A 24084-nucleotide genomic window follows, 5' to 3' on the forward strand; every position below is an offset into this window, starting at 1 on the left:
GCTCATCTTGTCTAGCTCTGTGCGTACTCTGTGCACTCTGGTTCAATACAGTTAGGGTATGTCGAAAAACTCCCATCTCATTTTATCCTCCAACTTCAAAATTGTCCTACATCACTGCAGAAATGCAGTGAAGTGAAGTGTTTACAAAGTTAACGTGCAAAGAAGAACAAACACGCTTTACAAAAAGTAAAACAGCGATGTAGGATGATTTTGAATTTGATATGAGTGAATGGCCCAAATGAATGTTATAGAATTGCGTCCAGTTTGGACAAGCAGATGCAAGAATATTAGATTAATACATTCGTGTACCATAGGCGACATAGCTGAGGATATCCTGAATGTTCTTCCCCTGGCTGATGAGGAGAAAAGTCATATGAGACAGTGAAAATGGCATTCCCACATCACTGTGTAAGCAAACAACATGATTTTTGAATGAGTGTGTTTTAACAGGCCTAATCAAGAGGCTGGAGTGAGTATAGAAGCTTTCATTACTGCTGTATATGCACTCACAGAACATTGTGAGTTTGGAGACTTTGGGACAGAATTGCCATTGGTCCTGAACTTGTTCCAGAACTCGCACTGGAAAAAGCCATGACTAAAGTGAGGCAAAGCAAAGCCCATCCTGCGTGGAAATTCAAGTGACATGCAAGCAGCAGGAGACATTCATGCATTAAGTTCACTGCTGTCACTAAGGAGTGTGAAGTGGTCAAATTAGCCTACTGTAATGAAACTGGTCCCAAAACATCCCTTGGATCATGCCAACAACATACATACCAATTACAGTTGGTCGAACTTCCTTTCCACCATTTTGATTAATGTACAAAACCTACTTGTTCGAACTCCTCCTAGACCATTGGTCCAGTTTTCACCAAATTTGACTCAAATCATCTTCAGACTGTCCTGACACAAAGGTTTGGATTTCGTGTCGATAGACAAAACTCTTTTCGTACAGCGCCACCACAAATTTTAGACTTGATGCCAAATTGACTCTGAGGCTGTATCTCTGGAAAGATTTGACATAAAGACAACAAACTTTGTGTATGTCATTGTCACCTCGCACAGAACACGTCACATCAATTTGAAAACAGCACCACCTATTGGTTAAAAGTGATAAGCCATTCAATTATATTATTGGTTGTATTTATGATTTTTCAGCCATTTCAATTGATCTTATCCTAGAATGATCTTAATTACTCATTGTTATAGTCGGTCTGCTGCTCCTTGCCATGCTTAGCTCCTCATTCTGCCTCTTTTGTGCTTGGCCCCGCAATTGCTGCTTGCAGCCATATTATTTCACTTATTCTTGGTCTGTTGGTGTTCTTTCTTTAATGTTTTGTCAGCAGCCTTAGTTCTGTTCCTTGTCACCTGGTTAGAAGGGTCTTAAGGTGACAAAGAACCTAACTGTTACTGCTGTTGAGCTCCAGAGATCTTGTGTGGCCACAGGAGAAAACATCACTGCAGACATCCACTGATGATTTCATTATCTCCACATCACGCTGTGGAGGAGATTTTTAGCAGCAGAGACTAAAAATCTGGTCAGGGTAAACGAAAAGCTGAATGCAACAAAATAGATAGATATCTGTAAAGCTGCAGTCTGTAACTTTTGGTGCTCTAGCTGTTAATAAACAGAACTGCACGTGTCTTGTGGAAGAACATTGTAGCCGGAGCTACTTCTCTCTGTTTATGTCTATGACGAGTCATGCAGGTACTGTCCAAAATATATAGAGAGTATAAAAACTTAATGTGTACCGTAGAGATTCAGGATAAGCCAAAAACATGGTTTGGAAAATGGATTCATGATGTACTCGCTTATTATATAAATTTTGAACACAAAAGTTGCGGACTGCAGCTTTAATTAAAACCTGGTTAAGAGATCTAAAGAGCTCATACTGGACTGAAGATTTGCCTTTCAAAAAGGCAATGACCCTAAGCACATAATGCTAAAGTAGTTTTGAGTGACCCAGCCAGAGTCCAGACACAAACCCAATCAAACAACCAGAAAATCCCCAAATCCAAATATGCACGTGGCATCATACCAAGACATGAAGCTGTAATTACTGACAAAAGTGCTTTAACTCAGTGCTAAGTCAAGCGTCTGAATATTTATGCAATGTGATATTTATTATTATTTATTATTTATTTAATAAATTGTGATATTTCAGGGTTTATTTTCAATAAACAATATAGTGTTATAGGTGGATATTCATTAATGTACCCATGTCTGGTATTGTCAGGTTAATATATAAGTTAGATATGTAAAATAAATTAATTAATTAAATGCCATTAGGTGTTGTTAACACTGATGTGAATTGCACACACCAAAAGTTCTGATACAAAGTAATAATAACTTTACAGCTTTAAGTTTAATATTTTTAATAGTTCATATAATTATGGAATGATTGTTGTTGCTGACTGTTTTACTGTAAAATCGTCATCACTGAATATCAATAAGGCGGAACTTATCTTGAAACATGAGCATCTACTGTATTGGTTCAATGAAAGAATGAGCATGACATTGTGCTGGTACAAGACCAGCGAGCCTCTAAAATATCTTTTAAATGTTATGTAGCCTATGTAAAATGTTATGCTGGAATACTCTGAATAATCTAGATGTTAAAGGTGCGTATGTGCATGTTGGTGTATGAAGAGGGGTGATTCCGATATGGGATGTTTACTGTAACGCACATCAGCACGAGCTTCATCACAGAGGGCAACGCGGTCACGTGATCTCGAGGAGTCCCGGACAGGAGAAATGTCCGTACATCTGTTCGTCGGCAATTCAGCTCGAACACTTCAAACATTTCAAACATTCACCCAGTCACAGTGCAGATGTTATTTAGTCCGATGTAAACGCGACCTAATCTACTGCAGTGAGCGGTGTCAGTGAAAGCGGCTGTGTCAGCACAGAACACACGCGTCGCGTCTTGCCGCAGGTAGGCTACTGTATGACCCGCTGCGGCGTTTTCCTCGTGATTTCTGATTTATTATGCTTTACATGTCAGTTCAGCTGGGAACTTTCAGTACAGTTACTGACTAGGGTAGAGTTGTGTTCAATTTGCCAGTGGTTGCGGTATTTACCTGAGCCTGTGCATTAAGATGCAGTGTTTCAGCGGTTATTAAAGCGTCTTGTCATGCGTTGTTTGCCATTCACTGATTTCAGCATCTGTGAGACGGACTAAAATGACGCATAAGTGTCAGACTGGGACAGTGAGACAAGATGTTAATGTACAGGGAGTTGCTTTAAGAGATGTCCTTATATCGTTTCATCATTTAAAGGGATAGTTCACCCCCCCAAAATGACTTTCTGTTTTAGGTGGAACACAATATGAGAAATTCTGAAGAATGTTCACGCTGCTCTTTTACACACAATGAAACAGTAAGCAGGCACAGGGGCTACTTGAACACAGAGCTATTGTTAAATAACAATAATAATAATGAATACACTTTGCACAGCTTGTTTATTGTTTAGAGTTAATTAACTCTCTGTGCATTATGACATACATGGAAATAGTTTTCCAGCCGATCTATTTTTTAAATCTACTGGACACTGCAGCTTAGACCAGCATTTACATACTGTATTTTAGATCTGGCCTAACATTACAAAAACTAGCATTTTACTGTCTAGGCTTGTTGGTGAACCAGCACAGCTATTTTTTTTTTTTACCACACGTCCAAAATGTTTGAGAAGCACTAGTGTAGTGTACTTGTTGCCATTAACAGTGTAAGTGAAGACCATGCTTGACATGTAGGGGAACACTGGGCACAACCTAACACTTTTTGTGGTTTTGTAAATCCATGTGGGGTTCAGAGTATAATTTATTATCCACATTTATTTCACACTTGTCTAGTACAAATATGTTGCTTTGTTTCATAATTACAGTGTATTCGTTTTTCTTTATTTACCTCAAAAAAATGGAAGTGAAATGTGACAACATGCCCGTAGGTGGAGGGCATGTTGTAACATGACCGTATGACACCTTAAAATGTTATCTGATGTAATTTTAAAAATATACAAGACAAACTAAAATATTTTGTCAATAAAATGAAATGATTACCTTTTTTAAATAAAATAATGGTGTTTTTTGATCATTAAAAATAATCTAATTTTGGAGTTTGACAATGAACACTTTGCATGCTTGGGACAATTCTGATCAGAACACACAGCTGTATGATATAGTTCAAAACACTGGCAAACAGATGAAAAAAAAACTCTTACAGAACACGACACATAAACGAGCCAAAATTATTTACATTTTTTGCAATAATAATTTCTCAACATTAAGCACTGACTGTCAGTCTTTATTCACCTGTTTCGAGTGGTTTCTCCTTAAAATCCATAAAAGTAAAGCATAGATTAATAATAGCGGAGGACGTTGTAGCACAGTGTTACAGTGTTCCCCATCTGTGGAACTGGAATTTAAAACCGGTTAGTGTCTTCTGCTAGTTAGCGCAGCATTAAAAAACTAAAATCTAAACAATCTAAACTGATTGAAGATTAAAGTAATAGCAGATTTGTCTTATTTAAATGTATGCTAAAAACTGAGATGAAAAATTTACTTCAGCCAGATATTTACTTTTGTTATGGTAAAGTAAATATTCAGTGATATCTTCAAAAGATTTTGGAATTTTGGCGCACATTTTTCTCTATACAGTGTTGATATGGCAACTAGTAAATACTGTATATTTGGTTATGTTAGCTTGTGTGGAAATATTAAAACCCCACATTAGTTTGTGCCCCACTGCGCTCCCCTAATATGACGCACGTGATGTGTAAAAGAAAACAATAGTGTAGGATGGGGGATTTAGATATAAATTTAGCAAAAACAAGATGATGATGCATCAGCCAATGTGTTGTTAAAAAAACAATTGCTGATTTAGTTGTCATAGCATGAAATGTGCCACAACTGGCTAAACTTTTGCAGAATGTATAAATGACTTTTGATGTCACATATATAGTTTATCCAATACCCTGTGTGCTGCTTACTCAATCTGTTACTATATTCTTATAGTGCATCATTTAAAATCAAGCTGTAATTTCGTCAACATGAGAAAAATGTGAAAACTTTGGCTCAGTGGGTCTAGAACTGGTGCCTCACAGCAAGAAGGTAACAGGTTTGAGTCCCGATTCAGCCCCGAAACAATTGTGTGGAGTTTCCCCCTTGTCTGTGTGGGTTTCCTCTGAGTACTTCAGTTTCCCCACAATACAAAGACACACAGCATAAGACAGCTGGAGCTGTTAAATTGTCTGTAGGTGTGATTGTGTGTCTGTATGTTAGCTCTGGAGTGGAATTCCATCTGCCCAGGGCTTTTTATGTGTCTGTGGCCTAGGATGCTGGGATAGGCTCTGGCCCTCTTACAACCCTACAGATGATAATTGGTTTGGAAAATGGATGGACAAGTTGTGTGAATTTGGGGCATATTTTCAAAACACTTCCTAGCATGTTAACAATGTCAATTTTTACTTCACCGCAAATTATTTTAAAAGGGGTACTATTATGCTTTTTCACTTTTGAACTTTAGTCAGTGTGTGGTGTGTGTCTTATATAGAAAAGATCTACAGAGTTACGAATCTCAAAGTCCACTCCAAAGAGAGATATTTCGTTTTTTAAAAATCCCTTTTCAAGAACTACAACGAATGGCTCCTTTGGACTACAGCATTTGTTTTCCGCATGCAATGATGTCACAACGCGGTCCATTAGAATATCATTAAATTAAATCCCGCCCACAGAAATTCAAATTGTTGTTGGTGTAGGGACGAGGTGGGGGATTAACCTAACAATGCAGCGCAGAGAGTCGCTTCAACGAACCGCAGCGCGGCAGGCATAAACACAAGCATTGATTCAGAGCAGTAACGCGCCGCAGACGTGTGCAGTGTGTGATAAGAGATTTATTCATCATGCAGAGTAGATAATGTTAGCTTCACTTATAACGTGAGTGTTTTTTAAAATGCACAAACTTGCAGTAGAATAGGCTAGGCTAATCAGTGATGATGTTCTTTGATAATGTTAGGCTGCTTTTAGCCTTATTCTGGAGCTGGTTTCGGGCAATGAAACTAAGTATGTAAATAATTAAATACATTAGCACGATAATATCATGTATTGGCGATCTCGCAGGCTGATGATAGGACTCAACACTACTGTAGTGTATTATTTACTCACCCTCCATGCATCCTAGGTGTATATGACTTCCTTCTTTCAGACGAATGCAATCAGAATTATATTAAAATTTGCCTCACATGGCTCCAGGGGGTTAATAAAGGCCCCCTGTATCGAATCGATGCGTTTTTGTAAGAAAAATATCCATATTTAAAACGTAAGAATCACTTTAATCTAGCTTGTGCTAACAGTTGTACATGGAACTTGCTTCTTTGACAAGGGGGGCGTGGCAGTACGGAAACACAGACTAAGCTGTTCACCAAGCAGTGGGACAGCTAACCAATCACAACACATTTTTTGGGAAGGCAGAACCTGGAACTAATCGAGTCATTTGTGCCAGGCTGGGAGAAATGTATTGTAATAATGTAAATTATGTTAAAAATAATGCATTTTTTGAACCACCAAGCATGAAAGCAAAACAAAATCAAGACTCTGTTAAAGAGCATAATAGGACCTCTTTAATGTGAAGACATTAATGTTTATTTTTTTGGAGCTTGGTCACTGTTGACTTGAATTGTATGTAAAACAGCAATGTGAACATTCAGCAGGAGTTGGAATATTGGTCTATTAGAGTACATTTACATGGCAACAATGTACTAAAGTGTACTAGTTCCTTTGCATTTTTGAAAAGTTTGTTTTGTAAAGAAACACTACATGAACATGTAGAATACGGATACCCATGACATCACCTTTTTCACAAATTTGCGTTTTGTAGTTTACATGGAGAAAATAACAGTATAGTTTTTAAAAATGTGCACTTTGAAGTATGCATTTTCAGGCCCCCAAAACAGTAGGTGCATTTCCATTGCAGATTTGCGCAAAACTTTTGCGAAGAAAGCCCCTTTTTCAAGCGTTAAGTAGTTAATGCTTGTGTAAGCGGCCACATATGATGTGTTATTTTGAGATTATAGTACATAGACTTTTATGTACGCAAAGTGACCTGTAAATGTGAAAAAAATAAAAACATTTTCTTCATTCCTTTTTCGAATTGCCTGAAAAACCACCTCATGTAAGCGTAAAAACTTTTTTAGTGTTATATGGTTATATGGAGTTTTCGCAAAATTCACTTGTTTCCATTAGTCTTATTTTCAATTCACAATTTCAGTTTGTGCATTTTGAAGGGTAATGAAAACGCAGCTACTGTTGGCCTGTAAATAAATAAGCAAAAGGCATGTTTTCACCAACAACCCCTAAATGATGACTTAATTTTGATTTATTGTGGAACTATTCATTTAAAACAGAAATAAACCTACTACTTTAATATGACTGCTGTTCTGATAATAAACATTGTTATTAAATGACACTTCAATGGTTACATGGCAATTTAATTAACATCATCCTTAGTTTTGGCATTTCCATGAGAAAACTTTGCTCAGTTCCATGTAAAAATTACTAGCATACTAGCAATACTAGCATAATTCTACAAACAATAGGAAAGAAAGTCTCTGTTCTTGCAGAGCTTTGGCTGATATTGTTTTTAGTTTTCTGCACTTTTTGGTGCGCTGCAGTTCCCTTTATCTGTTCCATGGCTTCCCTTAATGCTTCTTGTTGACATTTGACTGTACTCTTGAATTTTTGCTCTCATTTAAAATTAAGGTTGTATGCTACAAAGCACTTCCGGTCGCACACATTTGTCTCAGGTAAAGCCTTTTTCTGTGAAAGCCTGGTAATCAATTATTATTAAAACAATTGACTGTTAATTTCCCCCTCTACATCATTCACCTCAACATCTTTAAAGAACATGGATGATAGCTGTCATAGGGACTAGTTTGGTTCAGTTAGATTTGTTGTAATATAATAAATTAATCTTAAAATTAAAAGGGGTTTAAACAGTGTTTTTCATGCTTGTTCAATGACTGATAAGCATTTATTGGTTATAGGCAGTAGGCAATTAAGGTCACAGTTCCAATCACTTAGGACATGAGACCTTCCTACTGAAAGATATCCAGGGTTCTTGCTCTCCTGCTCATAGCCATAGTCCTGCTCCAAGAAGGTGTGAGAACTGCAGATGTTTCCAGAGCAATAAACTGCACTGTCTGTAATGTACGATGCAATGTAAGTTGTAATATAAGACAGCGCTACATGGAAACAGGAAGGAGGAAAGGTAGCTGATTATCCTTGCAGTGGCAAACCACATGTAACCATGTTCAAGAACTTGCAAGTGCCTTGGTGGAAGAGTGTGGTAACATTTTAACTCTTTATAAAATTCTCTGTAACACTTAAAGTAGCTAGTGACCAACATAACTAAAAGTCCTGGTCGGAGGAGGGGGTGACGGTGTGATTTAAGGGGAGAGAAGGAAGGCCAAGACCACAGAATGGGAGAGGAGGGAGCTGAGGAGATGGCCAATGGAGATCCACAGCAGGGCCCATGGAAGTCTTAGGCTTTAGGCCATGAGTCCAAAGACCACAGCAGACCTGGCTGGCCAGCGGCCAGTTGCACCAGCTTGACGTAAAAAGCTGTGTGTAAGTCCTACGCAGGGCTTTGCAACGTCCAACTTTATGATAAATATTTACACCTGTTGCACCAGCTAAAACTACGATCAGACGCAACTACGCCGGCATAGACAATAGCTGACACATTCTCCTGCAGAGATAGCAGAGACATCATCCATGCTGCAATGGCTACAACTACTAATATAAAACTGAATTGCTCAAGACATCATAACAGGTGAAGCCACAGTGAAATAATTTCATTAACAAAATATTTCCTAACAAGTCTGCATTTTTGTATCTTGGTGTATGTTCTGCCTGCGAGAACGTGACCATGGGCACGCTCTGCTCACGTGCCTTTACAAGAAGCCTCGGCTAACCTCGACTGCTTCCCACTCCGCTCCTTCTACTTCCGGGTACGAGGCAGCAGTGATGTGCGTCGATGGAGAGCAATAGGCATGCATGCCATGGCCATCCTGTGGGTGTACCAGGCCAAGGTGTTACGAGATCTGTAGGAGGGTGGTCCTGACCCAGAGTTGCTGCAGGAACTGCGTTCAGCGACCGACTACGCTCTCTGAGCTACGAAGGTTGCAGTGCAGGCTGGGGTGCATGGCCGGAGCCCAACCCATGCCTGCTCGTCACAAAGGACGGCCCCCTGCAAGAGCTGCACTCTTTAGAGAGCAGGTGGTAACCTTGCAAGCTATGCCTTCCCAAGATGGGGACCCTGTCCTGTCTTGTTATGCCCAGTCTGTAGCTTATACATGATACTGAACGTACCCAGAGGTCAGATGTTCTAAACAGCGCTTTGTCTGTTTTGGTGGACAGCAGAAGGGGAACGCTGTCTCCAAACAAGGATCTCCCACTGGATTGTGGACGCGATCTGAGCAGCCTACCAGGCCAGAGGTCTACCCTGCCCACCGGGAGTGACAGCCCACTCAACCAGGGGCTTCACTGCCTCAGCAGTCTTGGCAAACGGGGCCTCTCTAACAGACATCTTGTAGAGCTGCAGGTTGGGATACACCTAATACATTTGCCGCATTTTATAATCTGCGAATGAAACCAGTGTCTTTCAGAGTCCTAAATGCAAGCTTTGTGACTCAGGAGACTGGTACGGTGCAGAAGCTAGATTACGCTTCTTCAGTTCAGTAAGTTTCCTCAGGTGAACCTTGAATTACTCCTTCCATCACATTACACGTAGCCAAGTTCAGCAGAGGAACTTGCTGTTAGAACCCAATACAAGGTAGGTTGCCTTATGTGAACTCTTGGTTGGTGCTTCACATGTAGTGGCTCCTCATCCGGCCCCATGTGTGTAATTTTCACCAATATTCCAGGAAGGTCATGAAGAGGTGAGGTGCATTTATTCTACCACGTTGGCTTGTTGGTATCTGCTCCCTCATACACTCGTGACGCAGTCCGAGAGTTGTGGCGTTTAGTATAGGAACCCCTAGTGTTGTACACTCGACACAATGTCGATGAGAACGGCAGAAAGGGAATGTCTTTGTTACGTATGGTAACCCTCGTCCCTGATGGAAGAAACCAAAACGTTGTGTCCTTCATGCCACAACTCCGGACTACCTCTGAGTTGGTTGAAATGCTTCTCGACTCCTCAAAACAAAACAAGTGAGCAGATGCCATGCTGGCCTATTTATACCCGGATGTCCAGGGCGTGGCCAGCTATGCACATTCTGCACACTCAATTTTATTGGCCTTTCCTCGATGTTGTCAGAGGTGTTTGGGCTCCCAAGAGCAACCCCTAGTGTCGTACACTCGACACAACATCTTCGTTCCCTCCATCAGGAAACGAGGGTTAATATACGTAAGCAAGACATTTCCTCCCCACACATTACTCAACATGTTATCTTCTCGGACACATGATATGATTAGCTTTTAAAGTGGGCTTTAACTAATTAATACAATCTTCCATAAAGGATCTGGTGGCACACTGACAAGTGTTGTCACAGAGTTACAAAGAATCAACACTGCAGGACCATAAAAGTAAGAAACCCTCTCTTACTTTTATGGTCCTGGAGTGTCGATTCTTTGTAACTTTGTGACTTTGTAAAACATGGTCAGTATGCAAACTAGAGAGTCCAGAGAGGTGGTCAGTGTGGACTTAATGTTTCTCATTGCTAGCCTTTGAAGCACTTCATATTTATTGGTTTGAGTGCCACAGAGCACTAGACGTTAATGCGGGTCACAGTAAATGTTTTTGGTACCTGTGTGCTGGTGGTGAATTTGTTATAGGCAGGAATGACAGCCATTGTTAAAAATGTTTTTAAGAGCACATTATCTGCACATGGACAGGAACTTGAGGCCATGACTTCACACTGTGTGGACATGACATACAGATGCCATTAGGTTAACAAAACATTGTGGCCTTAAAATAATCTTTTAGACCCACTACATATTACATTTCCATGAGTTATTATGACACAGCAAAACCAAACCGAACACGTCCCTGGAAGCTACAGTTTTGCAAAAACACAAATTTGGACTTTCCTTGATAACACAATTATGCCTGAGATTTAGCATGTGCGTGCTCAAAAATCCCAAACCTCTTTAGCCCTGCTCAATGATATTACATCAGCTTTGATTTATCGCAGATTACTGCATTTAAACATTCATAAAATACCACATATGATATTCTATAAGATGGAGCTATTAAATGTGCATATGTGACTTAAACCCAAAGTATCCTTTAGGTCGCGGGCAGAGTCAAGTTTTGATGGACCGCATGAAGATAATTAAAAAGCGCCTGTCCATGAGCTTGCAAAGTGTACGGCGTCTGGACGAGAGTCTATCAGAGCTTCCTGAACATACTGGACTGGATGAGCCTCCCTTGTCACGAGAAAGTGGTGAGACCAAGTTTTTCAGAAACTATCAATACAAACACACTCACACAAACTCATTTAAAGGAAACATTTGTACACTGACTATTACACAGATGCATGAATGCTCTTAGAAAATATGTGCTAAAAATGACACAAATTGTTTTGAATTCGTACGCATTTTCAGGACAACACTTGTTAATTTGGGCACATTCACTGTGTTAACGATTTTGCAGAATATAACAATAAAAACCTAAGCAGTAAATAAGAAAATATCCAACAATGGACAAAGCTTTTCATTAAGCAAGATAGTGGCACATTCACCACCTTCCTATAATTTTCTTATTTTACAACTTTGTATCTTGGATTTATGTAGATCTGGTCATCCAAAAAAGAAAAAAAAGGAATGTTTAAAAGGGAAAAAGACTAAACAAAAGGAATGTTTGCGAATGTGCAATCTCTGCCACAGTATATGAGTAAATTGATCATTGAAATATTTTACATTACCAGCCTATACAAAAACACAATGCCCACTTTTGGGAATAAATGAACAACTTCTCCAAAAATTTAGTTCCAAATGTAGCACTGTCTGACAATCTCAGAATGCTTCCTATTCTGTATGTGTTCACCTTTACTAACTGTGTTTGACACGTGGTGTTAATTTCTCCACTTATTTGGACAGTATGTTCTAGTGTTTGCTCTAGCCCATGCCAAGCCCCTTACCCCTTGGTGCTTAAACTTCCCCACCCAAGAATCAGGCACACACACACAGGACAAACAACCAACCATCTCTCTCATTTACAAATATTTAAACTGCCACAGTAAGAGACACAGTACTTTCGTTACAGTATTTTTGCTTCAGAAGGTTTAGCTTACCTTAAACATCCCAGCCTAGCTATCCTGAATACCTGACTGTCATCTTGCTCAGCATCTGGTGTCTTCCTCTTCTTTGAGAAATATTAAAATAAACTCATCTGAAAATGCAATCAGAAATATTTTAATGCATACCCTATCTTAACATCATTAAAAACTTTAAAAGGGGATAACATTACCAGATTTCAGACTGGAAATTGGTTACAGTTAATCCTTTACGTTGGTGGCTAAATAATAATTGATTGGCTCTATCATTGACAGAATTATACCACAAAGAGGATGGACAAAGTGTAGATATTTGCTTAACGTGTTACATTCATTTTACAAAGCACATCATACCAGTTATCTGATTAGTTTAGTAGCCTATGTGATGTCTCCAACACTCATGAGACTGGCTAGGTATATTATCCCAACTAGTTAACTCTTACATCAGAAGTGGCAGGTTGCCTCATCAACCTAACTTGGTTAACATATTACGACGATATATAAAACGAAACAACTTCTAGCCAAGATGTTTTATCTGTTTAAAACACTGCAATAAAACCAGACAAGACAAATGCAGAGTAGGCCTATTACCCACATTGGTAAATGGTCTGAGGGTAAGGAAATGAATAGCAAGTTTTCATTTTTGGGTGAACTATCCCTTTAAGAAGCTTGATGGCTTCCTCTTCCATGGCAAAGGAGATTAGTCCATCATTCACATAAAAGTTCCTTTGCACTTTTGAAAAAATATTTGAAGGAGCATTTGTTGGGTATTAGCTAGGGATGCAACAATACAGTTAGTCCACAGTTCAATACGTACCTCGGTTTTAACCATGGTTTTCGGTTTGGTTTGGTTCTGATATCTTGCCACTTCAGTGTGTTTTTGTTTTTTTTTGCAACAAATTAACAGAATACTTCTGTAAACCTCTATACACTGGAAAAAGCGTGGTTTAGTATATGTCTGCTTAATTTTTCACCAGGGGGCGCCCTCGTGCAGAAAATCCACATATGCGTCAAAGAAGTATCACTAATGACGTTCCGTTCCAACTTCTCTAATATGGATATGGATTGCTGTAACTGAATAAAAACAAAAACCAGTCAGTATCTGGTGTGACCACCATTTGCCTCACGCAATGCAACACATCTCCTTTGCATAGAGTTGATAAGGTTGTTGATTGTGGCCTGTGGAGTGTTGGTCCACTTATCTTCAGTGGCTTTGAGAAGTTGCTGGATATTGGCAGGAACTGGAACACGCTGTCGTATACGCAGATCCAGAGCATCCCAAACGTGCTCAATGGGTGACATGTCCTGTGAGTGTGCTGGCCATGCAAGAACTGGGATGTTTTCAGCTTCCAGGAATTGTGTACAGATCCTTGCAACATGGGGCCGTGCATTATCATGCTGCAACATAAGGTGATGGTCGTGGATGAATGGCACAACAATGGGCCTCAGGATTTCGTCACGGTATCTCTGTGCGTTCAAAATGCCATCAATAAAATACCCCTGTGTTCGTTGTCCATAACATACGCCTGCCCATACCATAACCTCACTGCCACCATGGGCCACTCAATCCACAACGTTGACATCAACAGACAAACCACTCACCCACACGACGCCATACACGCTGTCTGCCATCTGCCCTGTACAGTGAAAACTGGGATTCATCCGTAAAGAGAACACCTCTCCAAAGTGCCAGACACCATTGAATGTGAGCATTTGCCCACTCAAGTCGGTTACGATGACGAACTGCAGTCAGGTCGAGACCCCGATGAGGACAACGAGCATGCAGATGAGCTTCCCTGAGATGGTTTCTGACAGTTTGCGCAGAAATTCTTTGGTTATGCAAACCGATTGTCGCAGCAGCTGTCCGGGTAGCTGGTCTCAGACGATCTTGGAGGTGAAGATGCTGGATGTGAAGGTCCTGGGCTGGTGTGGTAACATGTGGTCTGCAGTTGTGAGGCTGTTTGGATGTACTGCCAAATTCTCTGAAACGCCTTTGGAGACGGCTTATGGTAGGGAAATGAACATTCAATTCACAGGCAACAGCTCTGGTGGACATTCCTGCAGTCAGCATACCAATTGCACGCTCCCTCAAAACTTGCGACATCTGTGGCATTGTGCTGTGTGATAAAACTGCACATTTTAGAGTGGCCTTTCCTTGTGGCCAGCCTAAGGCACACCTGTGCAATAATCATGTTGTCTAATCAGCATCTTGATATGCCACACCTGTGAGGTGGATGGATTATCTCGGCAAAGGAGAAGTGCTCACCAACACAGATTTAGACAGATTTGTGAACAATATTTGAGAGAAATAGGCCTTTTGTGTACATAGAAAAAGTCTTAGATTTTTGAGTATATAGAGTGTGTATATAGAGTGGTTAAAACATGGCTATTGTGTGACAGGGTCTCCCCCAACAATGCACAGATTAAAGGGATAGTTTACCCAAAAAATTACATTTGCAGTTACTTTACTCACCCTCAGGCCATCCACGTGGTTATGGCTTTTAGCTTTTTCACATGATGTTCAATAAAATAAAATTGAAGACATCAGGGGTAATAAATATGTGTATGTTTACAGGTGTAGTCCATCGTAAAATAGGGTCCGATGGAGAAAGTGATCAAGCTTCAGGAACCTCTTCTGATGAAGTTCAGAGTCCTGTTAGAGTGCGAATGCGCAACCTTCAGCAGCGCATCTCTAATGAGGTAATGCATGTACAATCTAAAGTGAGTAATAACACACCTTGTGCTGCACACTACTGTCAGCTACAAAATCATCTGTGAGTTTTGCAAATGTTTTGCTAAAGCTATGAAAAAACCATTATATATTGTTTCGAGTAATTTAACCCTTACGATCACACCGGTGTGATTGGAATGTTCAGTGTGTCATGCAATCAACTGCTGAATTTAAGTCTGCTTTCGTGAATTGGCTGGTGCTGATCCAGAGACAGACGTGCTCAGCTTCATGACTATTCAGTGTTTTCAACCACATAATATTTATTTTAAGTTCCAGACATTTAAATTCACATAAGTCATAGCAAAAGAATACATTTAGAGTTCATAAAATACACACTGTCTATGGAACCGGCAATAACCATCCATTCAATTACTTTCAATTATAAATTGTTTTATTTATATCAGACACACATTGTGTAGGTAACTTTAAAGTTTATTCTGTTTTTCTCCCAGTTCACCAGCCTCTTTTTTTCATGTATTTCAGGAGAAGTAGATGAGTTGATGCATTGTAAATCCCACAGATCTGATTCACTGAACTGCAGCGCAAATGTGGCTCCCACTGTCATGAATCTGGTCGGTGACTATCGGTCCGCTCACCACCAGATGTCTCTCTCGCTCTGTCACTTCATACAGACTGGTACACTACACCCTGGACTACGTATCCCGTCACCCATCGCGCTGATTGTGTCAACACTTGTGGCCAATCAGGCGCCCTATATAAGCCCCGGACTTTCCCCCTGTTACGCACGGAGTATTGTGGTTATTTCTGTGGTGTTTTCATCGTTGTTTCGCTTAAGTTCCCTAGTTTCCTAGTTCCCTAGCTTCCGAGTTCCCTGTGTTTAGCTTTCTCGCCTGGCCATCTTTTTTCGTCTGTCTTGCCGCCTGCCTTTGGACTACTCGCTTGTTTCACGGATCTCCCCTTTGCTTTTCCCCCCCTGGATTACGTTTGCCGATCATCGACCCACGCCTGCTACACGGACTATCCTCACGTCTTGCCTTTGTTATACCTGTCTGCTATTGTTGTCTACTCTGCCTGTTCGACCATGTCTTTGTCTCGTCCAATGAATAAAAGCTTGCGAATGGATCCGCTCGCCTCTCGTCTCTCTCCCACCGTTACACCCACCTTGTGTTATAGATCATGTAACATGATCATTATACCTGCGTTTAAGATGTTACTGTGTTTGATTCAGTCATTCACGTATTTGTTTGCTTGCAATCAACCAAAGATTTTGGACACAACACTAAACACTTGCATCACTTTTATGCATGCTGTGACGACCAGTTTATTACAGACATTGTTACTCTGATCGTAAAGTGACACACATCCACATTTTACTGTAAATATACATGACAAGATTTATAACTTACGTTTATCTTGTTTATGATACTGCCACCATTACAACAGTCACTCTAATGTTAACATATGGCTGCGCTTATAACTGGTTATCTAAATCTAGTTATATAAAACTTAAAAGACATATTTTTACTCATTAGTTGTAATAGGATGATATTTAATGTTAATTAAAATGTAATAAAAATATGAATTTTAAATAAAATTTTTACTCCACGTTCACGTCAACACACTGACAGTGCAGTAGCCTAAGGAAAATATTTTACCCAAAACATCAGAACCTCAAAATTTATGTAAACATGTTAAGAAAAATACTGACAGATGAGGAGATCTGAAGAGGAAAACTTTGGCAGCAAGACAAGTGAGAGCAATTCTGATGATGAGCTTCCACCCAATCTCCAGACCCTGGAAAAGGGTGATGATTCCACAACTGGTACCCAGGGAGAGACATTCAATTTAGCAGAGCAGGTAAGCTCTACCTGGACAGCAACTTTACCCCTCCTGGACCAGGTGTCACCTTTGACAGCTCGAAGTCTGGATTGCAAACCCCTCCTGCATCTGCCACTGTGGTCCAGTGCTTCAAACTGTTTTTTACAGAGGAACTTGTTGGAGAAATTGTGGAGGAAACAAATCAGTATGCCTCAGAATTCCAGTAGACCCGTTACTGCAGATCCCTTTTTCGGAACGCTGTTTTCACAGGACCGCTTCCTCCTGCTCTTCCGTTATCTGCATTTCTTCAACAGTTTTCCCAGCATGATTTACTGCACAAAATAAGACGCATATTTACTGCAGTTACCTCCTACTTTTGTTGTGTTTTTGTCCCATACAATGATCTCTGTGTGGATGAATCACTGATGAAATGGAAAGGCAGGCTGCCTTGTCAGTACATCCCTACAAAAAGAAACTGATTTGGTGTAAAGTTTGTGCTGACTGGATACGTGCAAGACATGGTCATTTATACCGGATCCACTACCGACATCTGCCACTATGATAGGTTAGGCATTTCTGGTTCGGTTGTAATGACCCTACTTGCACCTTACCTAGGAAAGGGCCACGTCCTCTTTGTGGACAACTGGTACAGCAGTCCATCACTGTTCCAGCACATCCTCTCTCACAGCACAGGGGTCTGTGGCACTGTGTGGGCCAACAGGGTAGGTGTCACGAATCCTGTCCATGGTCCTCGGTCTGCCCGCCACAAGAGGTCGCCTTCTGATTACATTGACTCTCACACTACACTGACTACATTTCCCATGCTACATTTCCCATGCTTACATTTATCACCCCCCTAGTGATAGTTACATTACAGAGCCACTCTGAGTTTTCCCAGTTTACTGAGTCTACTTAAGTCTTGTTTTTAGTCTGGTTATTCGAGTCTTGATCCTTGCCTGTTATCTCATCTCGTCGGTTGGCTGCCTGCCCTGGATTTATTGCTTGTCTTGGATTACCCTTTGTCTTGTCGTTTCGGACTCGTTCACCACTTTGTTTGGATTATTGTCTGTGTGTTTGGAATACCTGTTTTCCTCGCTCCCTGGATTACGTTTCGCCGCCGATTGACCCTTGCCTGTCCCTGGATTACTCTTGTGTCTTGCCTGTACTGTATCTGTTCACTGGTGTTCAACCCTTGCCTGTGTTTTGACCATGTCTGTAAATAAAAGCTTGCATTTGGATCCACCTGCTTCACATCTTGTTCGCTCCGTAACAATAGGAATGCCAAAATTACAAAAGGGCAAGTTGATTGCGGACAGTACAGAACACAGCTGGTGGTAAAATGGCATGATAAGAGAGATGTTATTATGCTTACCACGGTACACTTCTCCATGATGTCAACCACAGGAAAAGTCAACCATGTCACTGGTGAGAGGAAGGTCAAGTCTCACTGTGTCCTAGAATACAACAAAAAGATAGGGGCAGTCGACAGGGCTGACATGGTAAAAGGCTTTCTTGAGTGTGTCAGGAAAACAAGGAAGTGGTATAAGAAAATCTTCTTTTACCTGCTTTACACTGCTCTGCTGAACAGTCACATTGTTCACCGCCAGCTGTCAGGTTAGAAATTTACACAACCATCTAAAATAACCAAATTATATTTTATGCACTTTACACTTATATTTACAATGCACAAGAATTTTGTTCACAACCATACTGTCCTTTACCTACACTCTATATTCCCCACAAATGTAATTTATTATCAACAGGACAGGTCATCACTTCCCTGGAGTTCAGGACAAACCTGGTGAGAGGGCTGCTGGACTAGTATGGCACAAACCGGTGTCCACCCAAAGGGGACTGGCCTGCTTTGGACACTCCTCTGAGGTTAACAGCGAGTCATTTTCCTGCTGAAGTCCCCCAGACCACCGCCCAGGGCAGCAGGACCAGGCGGCACTCGGAAGAGAAAGGAGAGGCACCTCACAAAGTACAGTGTGTGCCATGCAACACTCCATGTTTTGAGGAGTACCACACTCTAAAAAATTACTGAAAAACAACAACACACAAATCAATATCAGCTCTGCGTAAGCCACCAGATGGTTTGCCAGAACCTCTTTGATGCCAGCCAAAAGTATGGTTTCTCAGAGCTCTTCCCATACCTGATTTTTTGCTTCTGCAATCCTCCTGGCCTGCTAAGACCTGTTAGCTGAATTGAGAGACCCACAGGCCCAAAAGCCTCCCTTTTCTGCCTAACAGCCTTCATCATTTTTCATGTCCACTGATGTGTTCTTGGGTTGCTGCCATGATCAACATGATCAACAACCACCCTCCAGCCCCAGCTCAAATCAGCTGTTTCTGCAATGGATGCTTTGGACTGGACCCACTATGACTCCATTTCTCCAGCTTTCCTTTGGATTAAGGAGTAGCTCCTCTCGAGGTGGGAGTTAAAGAACTTTCTGACAGGATTCTCTGCTAAAGGTCCCAGTTCACCAGCATAATTTGTTTGGGTTCTCCTTTCTTTACCTGAGTGTCCAAAACAAACAGCTGCAAGTCCAATGAATTCAATTACCATCCTTTAGCCTAAGGTGCTCTTGTACCAGGTACACTTATGAACCACCATATTTTTGAACATGGTGTTTGTTATGGCCAGTGCCACGCACAAAAGTCCAACAATGAAACACCTCCCGGGTTCAATCCCAGGTTACTCCCCTCCAGATCCCTCTGTTACCATTACCAACATAGGTACTGAAGTTGCCCATCAATACTATGGATTCACAAGGTACCTTTCATAACAGTTCACAACAAGTCACAACAGGTACCCTTCCCAGTGCCCCACCCAGGATCTGAAAGAGGGCCAGATATAAGCACAGAACACAGTAAGAATCCTCACTTTTGTTTCATTGGGGCACGTTGAGGCAACCTTCTCAACATCTGGGCTAAACCCCAAAACAATGGCGTTGAGTTGGAGACTTGTGATTCCCATAACTGCTTTGCACCTCTCACCCTAGCCAGCCCCTATCCAGGTGTTTGCTTACAGAGACTGGGCTCTGTGTGTAGTAAGGCCATCTATATCTAGCTGGTATTTCTCAACTTCTTGTTCCATCTCCGACTTCTTCTCCACTAGAGAAGCCACGTTTATTTACCTATAGGTGGTTTTTCAGTGCCCAGCTTTAGCCTTTTTTTGACATTTTAGTTTAACCAGTTCAGTCAACAGTTTATTTTTTAGTGAACGCACTGTTTACACTCTTTTGTATCTGTCTTTGTATGAATGACTTGGCTACTGTTTGTTGGCAGCCTTGCTTTGCCTTTCTTTGGTCATAGTTTTTGCTAATGTGAGCTCACAACAGAGTTGTACACCTGCACTTCCATCAGCTTTCTATTAAAATATATTCATATTCAGAGTGCTGCCCCATATAACTGCTCTTTGGCACATCATATATTTCCTTCCCTTCCTTTTCCTCTTCAGGACATCAATAAACGTCTCTCACTGCCAGCAGATATTCGTTTGCCAGAAGGTTACCTGAAGAAGTTTTCAACAAACAGCCCCCCATTTGACAAACCGCTAAGTCGAAGACTTCGCAGAGCGTCACTTGTGAGTTTTTCTTTGTCATGATTTATTAATTTGATATTATCAGATGTTTAGAATGTATTTAAATTCTTATGTTGTATATCTTATATATCTAGATGTATTGTCTTGTTTTGAAGACCATTATTTGATATGGTAATTGTCATAATCTTAAATTCTACCTTGAAGATTAAAGAACATTAGCTCTGACAACACTGACAAACTGAAATGAATATCTTTGTCTATAATTGTTTAAAAAAAGAGATGATGGTGTTTTTTTATTGATGATGAAATTTGATTGATCATGGTGTTAATTATTCAGACAATTTTGTATCAAATATAATGTATAGAGGTCTGGTCTTCAGAATGTTAATGAATTATTGTCAATCTTTTTTTGCAAAATTAACAATTTGGAAAATCAATTTGGAAAATAGCAAAGGTGCCTTTAAAATCAAATAAAAGCACAACCAAGGGCTCTTATGCATTAAAAAAATAATTTAAATACACATTTTCATACAGTGTCTCCACATAAGGAGTGAGTCTTAGTTGATTGTACCTAAAAAAATTTTTTAAAGAAATTCTTTTACCTTAAAGGTAAGATTATGATGTGTGTATGTTTAGAGTGACCAATTTCAAGGTCTGTTCACACCAAGATAAATGTTTGGTGCAAAATTTGGTGCGATAAACATTTTAATTTGAATGAAACAGCAGTTAATGGGTCTATTCAGACTGACATAAACATCTGCATGCCATGAATGTGCTTTTTAAGGAGAGGGGACTTTTCTTTTCCATTGGAAAAATATGGCCAACTAAGAGTCACATGCCATTGACACTGACAAGACACTGGTCGTGTGCCGGGAGATGCTACATAAATGGTTATATAAAACTATTGCTTGGTGGCACTATGAACAGACTATTTTGCTAAATAACATTGAATAGCAGAGGAAAAAATCTGGAAATAACTCTCATGTCTTAGTACTCTTTTATTTGGTGTTCTCTAATAAACATCTTAAATAAAATCTGAACAGCTTGTTGTATGGACACATAAGGGAAGCAATATTTAGTAGTGTTTTCACTACTAACATCTGTTTTACTCATTGAGCTCATTCATATTCACAAATACCCTGATTAGTGTCTACAACAACCACATAGAGTGGAGGCCTAAACAGAGACCTCTTGATCTTATTTTGCATAAAATAACACACACAACTGTGAAGGTTAAAGATATGTAGTCCAGCCTGTTACTTATGGATACCAATGATAAATCAGAAATTAACATAAGGTTGTTACAAGTAATAGACAGGATATGGATTTTTCTACTAGTCCTGCATTATTTCTGCATCCAGAGATAATTGCTATAAGTAGCTCTCTGTATATTTCAGACAATGAACAATCTTACAAATGCACAAGGGGAAAATATAGCACTGTATTAAAGTGTTATGACAAAATGTAAAAAACGGTTTTGTGGAGCTCCCAACTTGAGGGACTTCGCCAACCTGATCACATGACGAAAACATACCTTGTGTTAACTTTTTTGTGAGATGCAAAATATGTACCAATACTTACATATTACTGCAGTATCTAACAAAAATGTCTACTGAGTGCCACTAAAAGAGTGTTTGTTTTCTTTCCCTTGAAACATGTGAACGTATACATATGGTATGTTTTATGTAATGATGATTTTGTATGTTACTGCAGTTCTGACTTGAAATGTCTGTTGAGTGGTGCTATAGCTCTAATGCTCTGTGACATTTTAAAATAACGCACTACACCTGAACCTACCCGATAGTATGAACAAAAGCGAATGTGATGTAAAAACATCATTGCAAGCATGCTGTATTAGCTTGTTTTTTGATCTCTCCGCTCTTTCATGAATCATGTTTTTCACAGGATTTGTACCCAAGGATTCCACATCCTAAGTCCAATTCCATGCCGGCTGAGCTACCGAGTGAGCTTGTTACGTCCGGTGTTGTGTCCATTTTTGGTAACACTTTATTTTGATAGTCCACTTTAGACATTCTAACAGTAAGTAACTTTGCAACTGCATGTCAACTAATCATTAGAGTATTAGTAGACTGTCAGCTTAATATCTTCTAACACTCATCTAAACTTTGCAAGTATATGTCAACTTATTCTGCTAACCCTAAACCTAACCTAACAGTCTGCTCTGAGAGTTAGTAGACATGTAGTTGCAAATTAATGAGAATTAGTTGACATGTAGCTGCAAAGTTACTTATAGTTAGTAGAATGTCTAAAGTGGACTTTTATCAAAATAAAGTGTAACCTCATTTTTGACTCCCTTTGGTTGAAATCGCTACATTCTTGCCTAATCCTAAACCCTCTCCCACCTCTAACCCTAAACCTACCAATACTAGGGAGGTAGTAATCTGGCAGGAATCAACACCGGAAAGCAAAATGTATGTAGCTGTAATCATAACTGTGTACGAAAATGATTACAAGTGCTCACTGTTTTACCACCTCTAGTGTTTATTTCTGTTGCAAACTGCAGTGATATGAACTTATTGGTATATATTTTGTGTCTTGCGAAAAAGGTTCCACAGGTACATTTTTGTCATGAGATCAGGTAGGGCTTTACATGGCAAATGTTAAACCGGAACTCAGACAATGAACAATCTGAGGATGATGAACAATGTAGACAGAGATTGAGCTGCTTAAGTTTTATTGGCACTTGAAAAACAAATTACAAAAATAGACAAAGCTAGTCTATACACAGTACTATATTCTAGGAAACCAGTCTTAGGGAAGTTGTGGATGGTGGCTTGACTGGGATAAAGCATCCCGGGCTTAGCAGGATGAAAGAATTCCTGGAGAAACATGAGAGGGTGGTTGCATGCATTCATCCTATCCCTACCTCACACAATTCTTTCATTCATGGCTCCAAAACCCCAGTGACTGCACCTAGAAAGAAAATCCTACCACGTACCTCTTAAAGAATGTGGGTTTCTACTCCTCTTCATTTCAAATAAAAAGCTTTTATGTATTTTATTTTTCTTTCAAAAGCTCTCATGGCTGCTTTTCTTCCAGATGACAACCTGGCGAGAGTAGAGGATAAGTTGAGGTTGCCACCAGGAAAACTGTGCTTTCTGACTGAAGTGAAACAAGTGTTAAAAACTGAATCCACAGTGGAGAAGAACTGCATAAGACTGAAAAGCTACTGACAGGAAGTGGGAAATCATAAAAGTACAAAGAAAAAAAAACAAGAAGATCTTACCATAGTTGTTCCAAAAACTTGACCAGAGTCTCCATAGCCCGACATGATTTTACAACACTACTTTTGGTTTCTATTATGGTGAAAGAAAAGGCATTGAAAGCAATGTTGCAGACTGACAGCACCCTTACCATGATGTGGGAGAGCCTTTAGAGACAACTAGGGGAGGACCCTCCATCAGTCACTGTTCTTTTTCCACAAAGAGTTATTATGGCCAATGGAAAGGTTTACCAAGCCAGAAACAATAAGTCCATTATTTACACATGGCATGGTACAGACTGTTAGGTGGACACATACATTATGAAGGACACTCACTTGACACCTCTGCAGGCTTGGATTTCCTTGGTACCATGGGGACTATCCGGGATGTCAGAACCAGCCTCTATGGCCTGAAAACAAAGAGAGAGGATACATCTACAGTAGGGGAAAAATTTATTTGATTCCCGTGCTGATTTGTACGTTTGCCCACTGACAAAGAAATGATCAGTTTGTCATTTTAATAGTAGTTTATCTGA

The 24084-nt window shown here is 40.1% G+C and overlaps 1 protein-coding gene across 2 annotated transcripts in view; it reads left to right on the plus strand.

The window, feature by feature from the left end:
• The first annotated feature begins 2728 nt into the window (after window positions 1–2728).
• Window positions 2729–24084, plus strand: part of LOC127171322 (cyclin-dependent kinase 16) — a 66715-nt gene continuing 45359 nt past the window's right edge. The window contains exons 1-4 of one of the 2 annotated variants that reach the window (XM_051119896.1): window positions 2729–2933; window positions 11288–11440; window positions 14847–14971; window positions 20242–20367. In XM_051119896.1, the coding sequence (XP_050975853.1) occupies window positions 11311–11440; window positions 14847–14971; window positions 20242–20367 (381 nt within the window). In that variant the 5' untranslated portion in view covers window positions 2729–2933; window positions 11288–11310. The remainder of the gene's footprint in view (window positions 2934–11287; window positions 11441–14846; window positions 14972–20241; window positions 20368–24084) is intronic. The other variant, XM_051119897.1, reaches the window with a different exon arrangement.

Source organism: Labeo rohita, chromosome 9 (assembly GCF_022985175.1).
Source record: "Labeo rohita strain BAU-BD-2019 chromosome 9, IGBB_LRoh.1.0, whole genome shotgun sequence".
NCBI classification, from domain to species: Eukaryota; Metazoa; Chordata; class Actinopteri; order Cypriniformes; family Cyprinidae; genus Labeo; species Labeo rohita.